At 30.7% G+C, this 13140-nt stretch overlaps 1 protein-coding gene across 1 annotated transcript in view; it reads right to left on the reverse strand.

Annotated features, from left to right (window-relative positions):
• The window catches only part of LOC109886761 (low-density lipoprotein receptor-related protein 3-like), a 65911-nt gene that overhangs the window by 12960 nt on the left and 39811 nt on the right, over positions 1-13140 (reverse strand). The window contains 1 exon segment of the mRNA XM_031820086.1: positions 11945-12106. Coding sequence (XP_031675946.1) covers positions 11945-12106 — 162 coding nt within the window.

Below are 13140 nucleotides of genomic sequence, written 5' to 3' on the forward strand. Positions count from 1 at the left end.
CTACTACTAGTAATACAAACACATTATAAACACACTACTACTAGTGATACAATACATTATAAACATACTACTACTAGTAATACAATACATTATAAACACACTACTACTAGTAATACAATACATTATAAACACATTATAAACACACTACTACTAGTAATACAACACATTATACAACACATTATAAACATACTACTACTAGTAATACAACACATTATAAACATACTACTACTAGTAATACAATACATTATAAACATACTACTACTAGTAATACAATACATTATAAACACATTATAAACATACTACTACTACTAGTAATACAACACATTATAAACACACTACTACTAGTAATACAATACATTATAAACATACTACTACTACTAGTAATACAACACATTATAAACACACTACTACTAGTAATACAATACATTATAAACACATTATAAACACACTACTACTAGTAATACAACACATTATAAACATACTACTACTAGTAATACAACACATTATAAACATACTACTACTAGTAATACAACACATTATAAACACATTAATAAACACACTACTACTACTAGTAATACAATACATTATAAACATACTACTACTAGTAATACAATACATTATAAACATACTACTACTAGTAATACAATACATTATAAACACATTATAAACACACTACTACTACTAGTAATACAATACATTATAAACATACTACTACTAGTAATACAATACATTATAAACACACTACTACTAGTAATACAATACATATAAACATACTACTACTAGTAATACAATACATTATAAACACATTATAAACATACTACTACTAGTAATACAACACATTATAAACATACTACTACTAGTAATACAACACATTATAAACATACTACTACAGTAATACAATACATTATAAAACACATTATAAACACACTACTACTAGTATTACAACACATTATAAACACACTACTACTAGTAATACAATACATTATAAACACACTACTACTAGTAATACAATACATTATAAACACATTATAAACACACTACTACTAGTAATACAATACATTATAAACACACTACTACTAGTAATACAATACATTATAAACACACTACTACTAGTAATACAACACATTATAAACACACTACTACTAGTAATACAATACATTATAAACACATTATAAACACACTACTACTACTAGTAATACAATACATATAAACACATTATAAACACACTACTACTGGTAATACAACACATTATAAGCATACTACTACTAGTAATACAATACATTATAAACATACTACTACTAGTAATACAACACATTATAAACATACTACTACTAGTAATACAATACATTATAAAACACATTATAAACACACTACTACTAGTATTACAACACATTATAAACACACTACTACTAGTAATACAATACATTATAAAACACACTACTACTAGTAATACAACACCATTATAAACACATTATAAACACACTACTACTAGTACTACAACACATTATAAACACACTACTACTAGTAATACAACACATTATAAACATACTACTAACTAGTAATACAACAACATTATAAACCACATTATAAACACACTACTACTTAGCGTAATACAACACATTATAAACACACTACTACTAGTAATACAACACATTATAAAACACATTATAAACCACACTACTACTAGTACTACAACACATTATAAAACACATTATAAACACACTACTACTAGTAATACAACACATATTAAAACACATTATAAACACACTACTACTAGTAATACAATACATTATAAACACCATTATAAACACACTACTACTAGTAATACAACACATTATAAACATATACTACTAGTAATACAATTACATTATAAACACACTACTACTTAGTAATACAACACATTATAAGCATACTACTACTAGTAATACAATACATTATAAAACACACTACTACTAGTAATACAATACATTATAAACACACTACTACTAGTCAATACAATACATTTATAAACACATTATAAACACACTACTACTAGTAATACAATACATTATAAACACACTACTACTAGTAATACAACACATTATAAACACATTATAAACACTACTACTACTAGTTAATACAATTACATTATAAAAACACATTATAAGCATACTACTACTAGTAATTACATACATTATAAACATTACTACTACTAGTAATACAACACATTATAACACACTAATACTAGTAATACAATACATTATAAACACATTATAAACACACTACTACTAGTAATACAATACATTATAAACACACTACTACTAGTAATACAATACATTATAAACACATTATAAACATACTACTACTAGTAATACAACACATTATAAACACACTACTTACTAGTAATACAATACATTATAAACATACTACTACTAGTAATACATACATTATAAAACACATTATAAGCATACTACTACTAGTAATACAATACATTATAAACATACTACTACTAGTAATACAATACATTATAAAACACATTATAAACATACTACTACTAGTATTACAACACATTATAAACACACTACTACTAGTAATACAATACATTATAAACACACTACTACTAGTAATACAATACATTATAAACATACTACTACTAGTAATACAACACATTATAAACATACTACTACTAGTAATACAACACATTATAAACATACTACTACTAGTAATACAATACATTATAAACACACTACTACTAGTAATACAATACATTATAAACACACTACTACTAGTAATACAACACATTATACACATACTACTACTAGTAATACAATACATATAAAACACATTATAAACATACTACTACTAGTAATACAAACACATTATAAAACACATTATAAACACACTACTACTAGTAATACAATACATTATAAACACACTACTACTGGTAATACAATACATTATAAACACACTACTACTAGTAATACAACACATTATAAACATACTACTACTACTAGTAATACAATACATTATAAACACATTATAACATAATACTACTAGTAATACAACACATTATAAACATACTACTACTAGTAATACAATACATTATAAACACATTATAAACATACTACTACTAGTAATACAATACATTATAAACACACTACTACTAGTAATACAATACATTATAAACACACTACTACTAGTAATACAATACATTATAAACACACTACTACTAGTAATACTACACATTATAAACACACTACTACTAGTAATACAACACATTATAAACATACTACTACTAGTAATACAATACATTATAAAACACATTATAAACACACTACTACTAGTAATACAATACATTATAAACATACTACTACTAGTAATACAACACATTATAAACACACTACTACTAGTAATACAATACATTATAAACACATTATAAACACACTACTACTAGTAATACAACACATTATAAACATACTACTACTAGTAGTACAATACATTATAAACATACTACTACTAGTAATACAATACATTATAAAACACATTATAAACATACTACTACTAGTAATACAATACATTATAAACACACTACTACTAGTAATACAATACATTATCAACACACTACTACTAGTAATACAACACATTATAAACATACTACTACTAGTAGTACAATACATTATAAACATACTACTACTAGTAATACAATACATTATAAAACACATTATAAACATACTACTACTAGTATACAATACATTATAAACATACTACTACTAGTAATACAACACATTATAAACATACTACTACTAGTAGTACAATACATTATAAACATACTACTACTAGTAATACAATACATTATAAAACACATTATAAACATACTACTACTAGTAATACAATACATTATAAACACACTACTACTAGTAATACAACACATTATAAACACATTATAAACATACTACTACTAGTAATACAATACATTATAAACATAACTACTACTAGTAATACAATACATTATAAACATACTACTACTAGTAATACAACACATTATAAACACACTACTACTAGTAATACAACACATTATAAACATACTACTTCTAGTAATACAATACATTATAAACATACTACTACTAGTAATACAACACATTATAAACATACTACTACTAGTAATACAACACATTATAAACATACTACTACTAGTAATACAATACATTATAAACACATTATAAACACACTACTACTAGTAATACAATACATTATAAACATACTACTACTAGTAATACAATACATTATAAACACACTACTACTAGTAATACAATACATTATAAACACATTATAAACACACTACTACTAGTAATACAATACATTATAAACACACTACTACTAGTAATACAACACATTATAAACACATTATAAACATACTACTACTAGTAATACAATACATTATAAACATACTACTACTAGTAATACAAGACATTATAAAACACATTATAAACACACTACTACTAGTAATACAACACATTATAAACATACTACTACTAGTAATACAACACATTATAAACATACTACTACTAGTAATACAACACATTATAAAACATACTACTACTAGTAATACAATACATTATAAACATACTACTACTAGTAATACAACACATTATAAACACACTACTACTAGTAATACAACACATTATAAACACACTACTACTAGTAATACAACACATTATGAACACACTACTACTAGTAATACAATACATTATAAACACACTACTACTAGTAATACAACACATTATAAACATACTACTACTAGTAATACAATACATTATAAACACATTATAAACACACTACTACTAGTAATACAATACATTATAAACACACTACTACTAGTAATACAACACATTATAAACACACTACTACTAGTAATACAATACATTATAAAAACACATTATAAACACACTACTACTACTAGTAATACAATACATTATAAAACACATTATAAACACACTACTACTAGTAATACAACACATTATAAACATACTACTACTAGTAATACAATACATTATAAACACATTATAAACATACTACTACTAGTAATACAATACATTATAAACACACTACTACTAGTAATACAATACATTATAAACATACTACTACTAGTAATACAATACATTATAAACACATTATAAACATACTACTACTAGTAATACAATACATTATAAACACACTACTACTAGTAATACAACACATTATAAACACATTATAAACATACTACTACTAGTAATACAATACATTATAAACATACTACTACTAGTAATACAACACATTATAAACATACTACTTCTAGTAATACAATACATTATAAACACACTACTACTAGTAATACAATACATTATAAACACACTACTACTAGTAATACAATACATTATAAACAACCTACTACTACTAGTAATACAACACATTATAAAACACATTATAAACACACTACTACTAGTAATACAATACATTATAAACATACTACTACTAGTAATACAATACATTATAAACACATTATAAACATACTACTACTAGTAATACAACACATTATAAACATACTACTACTAGTAATACAACACATTATAAACATACTACTACTAGTAATACAATACATTATAAACACATTATAAACATACTACTACTAGTAATACAACACATTATAAACATACTACTACTAGTAATACAATACATTATAAACACACTACTACTAGTAATACAATACATTATAAAACACATTATAAACACACTACTACTAGTAATACAATACATTATAAAACACATTATAAACACACTACTACTAGTAATACAATACATTATAAAACACATTATAAACACACTACTACTAGTAATACAACACATTATAAACATACTACTACTAGTAATACAATACATTATAAACAACCTACTACTACTAGTAATACAACACATTATAAACATACTACTACTAGTAATACAACACATTATAAACACATTATAAACACACTACTACTAGTAATACAACACATTATAAAACACATTATAAACACACTACTACTAGTAATACAATACATTATAAAACACATTATAAACACACTACTACTAGTAATACAATACATTATAAAACACATTATAAACACACTACTACTAGTAATACAACACATTATAAACATACTACTACTAGTAATACAATACATTATAAACACACTACTACTAGTAATACAACACATTATAAACACATTATAAACACACTACTACTAGTAATACAATACATTATAAACAACCTACTACTAGTAATACAACACATTATAAACACACTACTACTAGTAATACAACACATTATAAACACATTATAAACACACTACTACTAGTAATACAATACATTATAAACACACTACTACTAGTAATACAACACATTATAAACACATTATAAACACACTACTACTAGTAATACAATACATTATAAACACACTACTACTAGTAATACAATACATTATAAACACACTACTACTAGTAATACAACACATTATAAACACACTACTACTAGTAATACAATACATTATAAACACACTACTACTAGTAATACAACACATTATAAACACACTACTACTAGTAATACAACACATTATAAACACACTACTACTAGTAATACAACACATTATAAACACATTATAAACACACTACTACTAGTAATACAATACATTATAAACACACTACTACTAGTAATACAACACATTATAAACACATTATAAACACACTACTACTAGTAATACAATACATTATAAACAACCTACTACTACTAGTAATACAACACATTATAAACACACTACTACTAGTAATACAACACATTATAAACACATTATAAACACACTACTACTAGTAATACAACACATTATAAAACACATTATAAACACACTACTACTAGTAATACAATACATTATAAACACACTACTACTAGTAATACAACACATTATAAACACACTACTACTAGTAATACAATACATTATAAAACACATTATAAACACACTACTACTAGTAATACAATACATTATAAACACATTATAAACATACTACTACTACTAGTAATACAATACATTATAAACACACTACTACTAGTAATACAATACATTATAAAACACATTATAAACACACTACTACTAGTAATACAATACATTATAAAACACATTATAAACACACTACTACTAGTAATACAATACATTATAAAACACATTATAAACCACTACTACTAGTAATACAATACATTATAAACATACTACTACTACTAGTAATACAACACATTATAAACACACTACTACTAGTAATACAATACATTATAAAACACATTATAAACACACTACTACTAGTAATACAACACATTATAAACACACTACTACTAGTAATACAATACATTATAAAACACATTATAAACACACTACTACTACTAGTAATACAACACATTATAAACATACTACTACTAGTAATACAACACATTATAAACATACTACTACTAGTAATACAACACATTATAAACATACTACTACTAGTAATACAACACATTATAAACATACTACTACTAGTAATACAATACATTATAAAACACATTATAAACACACTACTAGTAGTAATACAACACATTATAAACATACTACTACTAGTAATACAATACATTATAAACACATTATAAACACACTACTACTAGTAATACAACACATTATAAACATACTACTACTAGTAATACAATACATTATAAACACATTATAAACACACTACTACTAGTAATACAACACATTATAAACATACTACTACTAGTAATACAATACATTATAAACACATTATAAACACACTACTACTAGTAATACAATACATTATAAACACATTATAAACACACTACTACTAGTAATACAACACATTATAAACATACTACTACTAGTAATACAATACATTATAAACACATTATAAACACACTACTACTAGTAATACAATACATTATAAACACACTATAAACACACTACTACTAGTAATACAATACATTATAAACACATTATAAACATACTACTACTAGTAATACAATACATTATAAACACACTACTACTAGTAATACAATACATTATAAACACATTATAAACATACTACTACTAGTAATACAACACATTATAAACACACTATAAACATACTACTACTAGTAATACAATACATTATAAACACACTACTACTAGTAATACAACACATTATAAACACACTACTACTAGTAGTACAATACATTATAAACATACTACTACTAGTAATACAACACATTATAAACACACTACTACTAGTAATACAACACATTATAAACACACTACTACTAGTAATACAATACATTAAATCAGATTCAAATCAGTTCCACGGCTTTTTTTCCATTCTCTCTTCTGATAAAGGACTGATTTAGACCTGGGCCACCAGGTGTGTTAATGATCAGGGACTGATTTAGACCTGGGCCACCAGGTGTGTTAATGATCAGGGACTGATTTAGACCTGGGACACCAGGTGTGTTAATGATCAGGGACTGATTTAGACCTGGGACACCAGGTGTGTTAATGATCAGGGACTGATTTAGACCTGGGACACCAGGTTGTGTTAATGATCAGGGACTGATTTAGACCTGGGACACCAGGTGTGTTAATGATCAGGGACTGATTTAGACCTGGGACACCAGGTGTGTTAATGATCAGGGACTGATTTAGACCTGGGACACCAGGTGGGTTAATGATCAGGGACTGAGTGATACCTGGGACACCAGGTGTGTTAATGATCAGGGACTGATTTAGACCTGGGACACCAGGTGTGTTAATGATTCAGGGACTGATTTAGACCTGGGACACCAGGTGTGTTAATGATCAGGGACTGATTTACACCTGGGACACCAGGTGTGTTAATGATCAGGGACTGATTTATAGCTGGGACACCAGGTGGGTTAATGATCAGGGACTGATTTATACCTGGGACCTCAGGTGGGTTAATGATCAGGGACTGATTTATACCTGGGACACCAGGTGTGTTAATGATCAGGGACTGATTTAGACCTGGGACACCAGGTGTGTTAATGATCAGGGACTGATTTAGACCTGGGACACCAGGTGTGTTAATGATCAGGGACTGATTTATACCTGGGACACCAGGTGGGTTAATGATCAGGGACTGATTTATACCTGGGACATCAGGTGGGTTAATGATCAGGGACTGATTTATACCTGGGACACCAGGTGGGTTAATGATCAGGGACTGATTTAGACCTGGGACACCAGGTGGGTTAATGATCAGGGACTGATTTAGACCTGGGACACCAGGTGGGTTAATGATCAGGGACTGATTTATACCTGGGACACCAGGTGGGTTAATGATCAGGGACTGATTTAGACCTGGGACACCAGGTGTGTTAATGATCAGGGACTGAGTTATACCTGGGACACCAGGTGTGTTAATGATCAGGGACTGATTTAGACCTGGGACACCAGGTGTGTTAATGATCAGGGACTGAGTTATACCTGGGACACCAGGTGTGTTAATGATCAGGGACTGATTTAGACCTGGGACACCAGGTGTGTTAATGATCAGGGACTGAGTTATACCTGGGACACCAGGTGTGTTAATGATCAGGGACTGATTTAGACCTGGGACCCTGGCCTTGACCCCACTCTCAGGGGGAGTTGGTATATGGTGACCCTGGCCTTGACCCCACTCTCAGGGGGAGTTGGTATATGGTGACCCTGGCCGTGACCCTACTCTCTGAGGGTTTCTCAGGGGGAGTTGGGATATGGTGACCCTGGCCGTGACCCCACTCTCTGAGGGTTTCTCAGGGGGAGTTGGGATATGGTGACCCTGGCCGTGACCCCACTCTCTGAGGGTTTCTCAGGGGGAGTTGGGATATGGTGACCCTGGCCGTGACCCCACTCTCTGAGGGTTTCTCAGGGGGAGTTGGGATATGGTGACCCTGGCCGTGACCCCACTCTCTGAGGGTTTCTCAGGGGGAGTTGGGATATGGTGACCCTGGCCGTGACCCCACTCTCTGAGGGTTTCTCAGGGGGAGTTGGGATATGGTGACCCTGGCCGTGACCCCACTCTCTGAGGGTTTCTCAGGGGGAGTTGGGATATGGTGACCCTGGCCGTGACCCCACTCTCTGAGGGTTTCTCAGGGGGAGTTGGGATATGGTGACCCTGGCCGTGACCCCACTCTCTGAGGGTTTCTCAGGGGGAGTTGGTATATGGTGACCCTGGCCGTGTATAATACACATTTGAAGTCGTAAGTTTACATTCACCTGTAGATTGATTACACACACACAGTTGAAGTTTACATACACCTGTAGATTGATTACACACACAAACAGTTGAAGTTTACATACACCTTAGCCAAATACATTCAAACTCAGTTTTTCACAATTCCTGACATTTAATCCTATAAAAAATTCCCTGTTTTAGGTCAGTTAGGATCACCACTTTATTTTAAGAATGTGAAATGTCAGAATAATAGTAGAGAGTGATTTATTTCAGCTTTTATTTCTTTCATCACATTCCCAGTGGATCAGAAGTTTACATACACTCAATTAGTATTTGGTAGCATTGCCTTTAAATTGTTTCACTTAGGTCAAACCTTCCACAAGCTTCCCACAATAAGTTGGGTGAATTTTGGCCCATTCCTCCTGACAGAGCTGGTGTAACTGAGTCAGGTTTGTAGGCCTCCTTGCTCTCACAAGCTTTTTCAGTTCTGCCCAAAATGTTTCTATAGGATTGAGGTCAGGGCTTTGTGATGGCCACTCCAATACCTTGACTTTGTTGTCCTTAAGCCATTTTGCCACAACTTTTGGAAGTATGCTTGGGGTCACTGTCCATTTGGAAGACCCATTTGCGACCAAGCTTTAACTTCCTGACTGATGTCTTGAGATGTTGCTTCAATATATCCACATCATTTTCCATCCTCATGAAGCCATCTATTTTGCTAAGTGCACCAGTCCCTCCTGCAGCAAAGCACCCCTGCAGCATGATGCTGCCTGCCCCGTGCTTCACGGTTAGGATGGTGTTCTTCGGCTTGCAAGCCTCCCCCTTTTTCCTCCAAACATAACGATGGTCATTTTGGCCAAACAGTTCTATTTTTCATCAGACCAGAGGACATTTCTCCAAAAAGTACGATCTTTGTCCCCATGTGCAGTTGCAAACCGTAGTCTGGCTTTTTTATGGCGGTTTTGGAGCAGTGACTTCTTCCTTGCTGAGCGACCTTCCAGGTTATGTCAATATAGGACTTGTTTTATTGTGGATATAGATACTTTTGTACCTGTTTCCTTCAGCATCTTCACAGGGTCATTTGCTGTTGTTCTGGGATTGATTTGCACTTTTCTCACCAATGTACGTTCATCTCTAGGAGACAGAACACGTCTCCTTCCTGAGCGGTATGACGGCTGCGTGGTCCCATGGTGTTTATGCTTGCGTACTGTTGTTTGTACAGATGAATGTGGTACCTTCAGGCATTTATTTCTGAGATCTTGGCTGATTTCTTTTGTTTTTCCCATGATGTCGACAAAGAGGCACTGTGTTTGAAGGTAGGCCTTGAAATACATCCACAGGTACACCTCCAATTGACTCAAATGGTGTAAATTAGCCTATCAGAAGCTTCTGAAGCCATCACATCATTTTCTAGAATTTTCCAAGCTGTTTAAAGGCACAGTCAACTTAGTGTATGTAAACTTCTGATCCACTGGAATTCTGATACAGTGAATTATAAGTGAAATAATCTGTAAACAATTGTTGGAAAAATTACTTGTGTCATGAACAAAGTAGATGTCCTAACCGACTTGCCAAGACTATAGTTTATTAACAAGAAATTTGTGGAGTGGTTGAAAAACGAGTTTTAATGACTCCAACCTGAGTCTATGTAAACTTCAGACTTCAACTGTAGGACAAATGTAAGCACTCATCAAATTATGTTTTTCTGTACCTTCCTGGGCACAGCTCCCAAACAGTCTCTCTCGTCACTACCATCCAGACAGTCCTCCTGGCCATCACAGTGCCACGTCTCGAAGATACACAGGTTGGTGTCACAGTGGAAGTTACCCGGATGGCAGTCAAAACAGTTCTTCTCATCAGAACCGTCTGGGCACTGGAACAGATGAATGAACGAGAGATACGGCTGTATATTTACAATCAAACTATAGTAGAAACATTTCCATTGTGATCAGTATGTTGTCTTCCTCAGTGTGTAGATTATATTATATTGATCAGTACGTTGTCTTCCTCAGTGTGTAGATTAGATTGAGAATATGTTGGTAATGTTTGGTAGACAGTCATTGTGTTGTCTTCCTCAGTGTGTAGATTAGATTGATCAGTATGTTGTCTTCCTCAGTGTGTATATTATATTATATTGATCAGTACGTTGTCTTCCTCAGTGTGTAGATTAGATTGATCAGTATGTTGTCTTCCTCAGTGTGTATATTATATTATATTATATTGATCAGTATGTTGTCTTCCTCAGTGTGTATATTATATTATATTATATTGATCAGTATGTTGTCTTCCTCAGTGTGTAGATTATATTATATTGATCAGTACGTTGTCTTCCTCAGTGTGTAGATTAGATTGAGAATATGTTGGTAATGTTTGGTAGACAGTCATTGTGTTGTCTTCCTCAGTGTGTAGATTGTATTGATCAGTATGTTGTCTTCCTCAGTGTGTATATTATATTATATTGATCAGTATGTTGTCTTCCTCAGTGTGTATATTATATTATATTATATTGATCAGTATGTTGTCTTCCTCAGTGTGTATATTATATTATATTATATTGATCAGTATGTTGTCTTCCTCAGTGTGTATATTATATTATATTATATTGATCAGTATGTTGTCTTCCTCAGTGTGTAGATTATATTATATTGTATTGATCAGTATGTTGTCTTCCTCAGTGTGTATATTATATTATATTATATTGATCAGTATGTTGTCTTCCTCAGTGTGTATATTATATTATATTATATTGATCAGTATGTTGTCTTCCTCAGTGTGTATATTATATTATATTATATTGATCAGTATGTTGTCTTCCTCAGTGTGTATATTATATTATATTATATTGATCAGTATGTTGTCTTCCTCAGTGTGTATATTATATTATATTATATTGATCAGTATGTTGTC

The sequence above is a fragment of the Oncorhynchus kisutch genome, unplaced genomic scaffold (assembly GCF_002021735.2).
Source record: "Oncorhynchus kisutch isolate 150728-3 unplaced genomic scaffold, Okis_V2 scaffold3001, whole genome shotgun sequence".
NCBI lineage: Eukaryota > Metazoa > Chordata > Actinopteri > Salmoniformes > Salmonidae > Oncorhynchus > Oncorhynchus kisutch.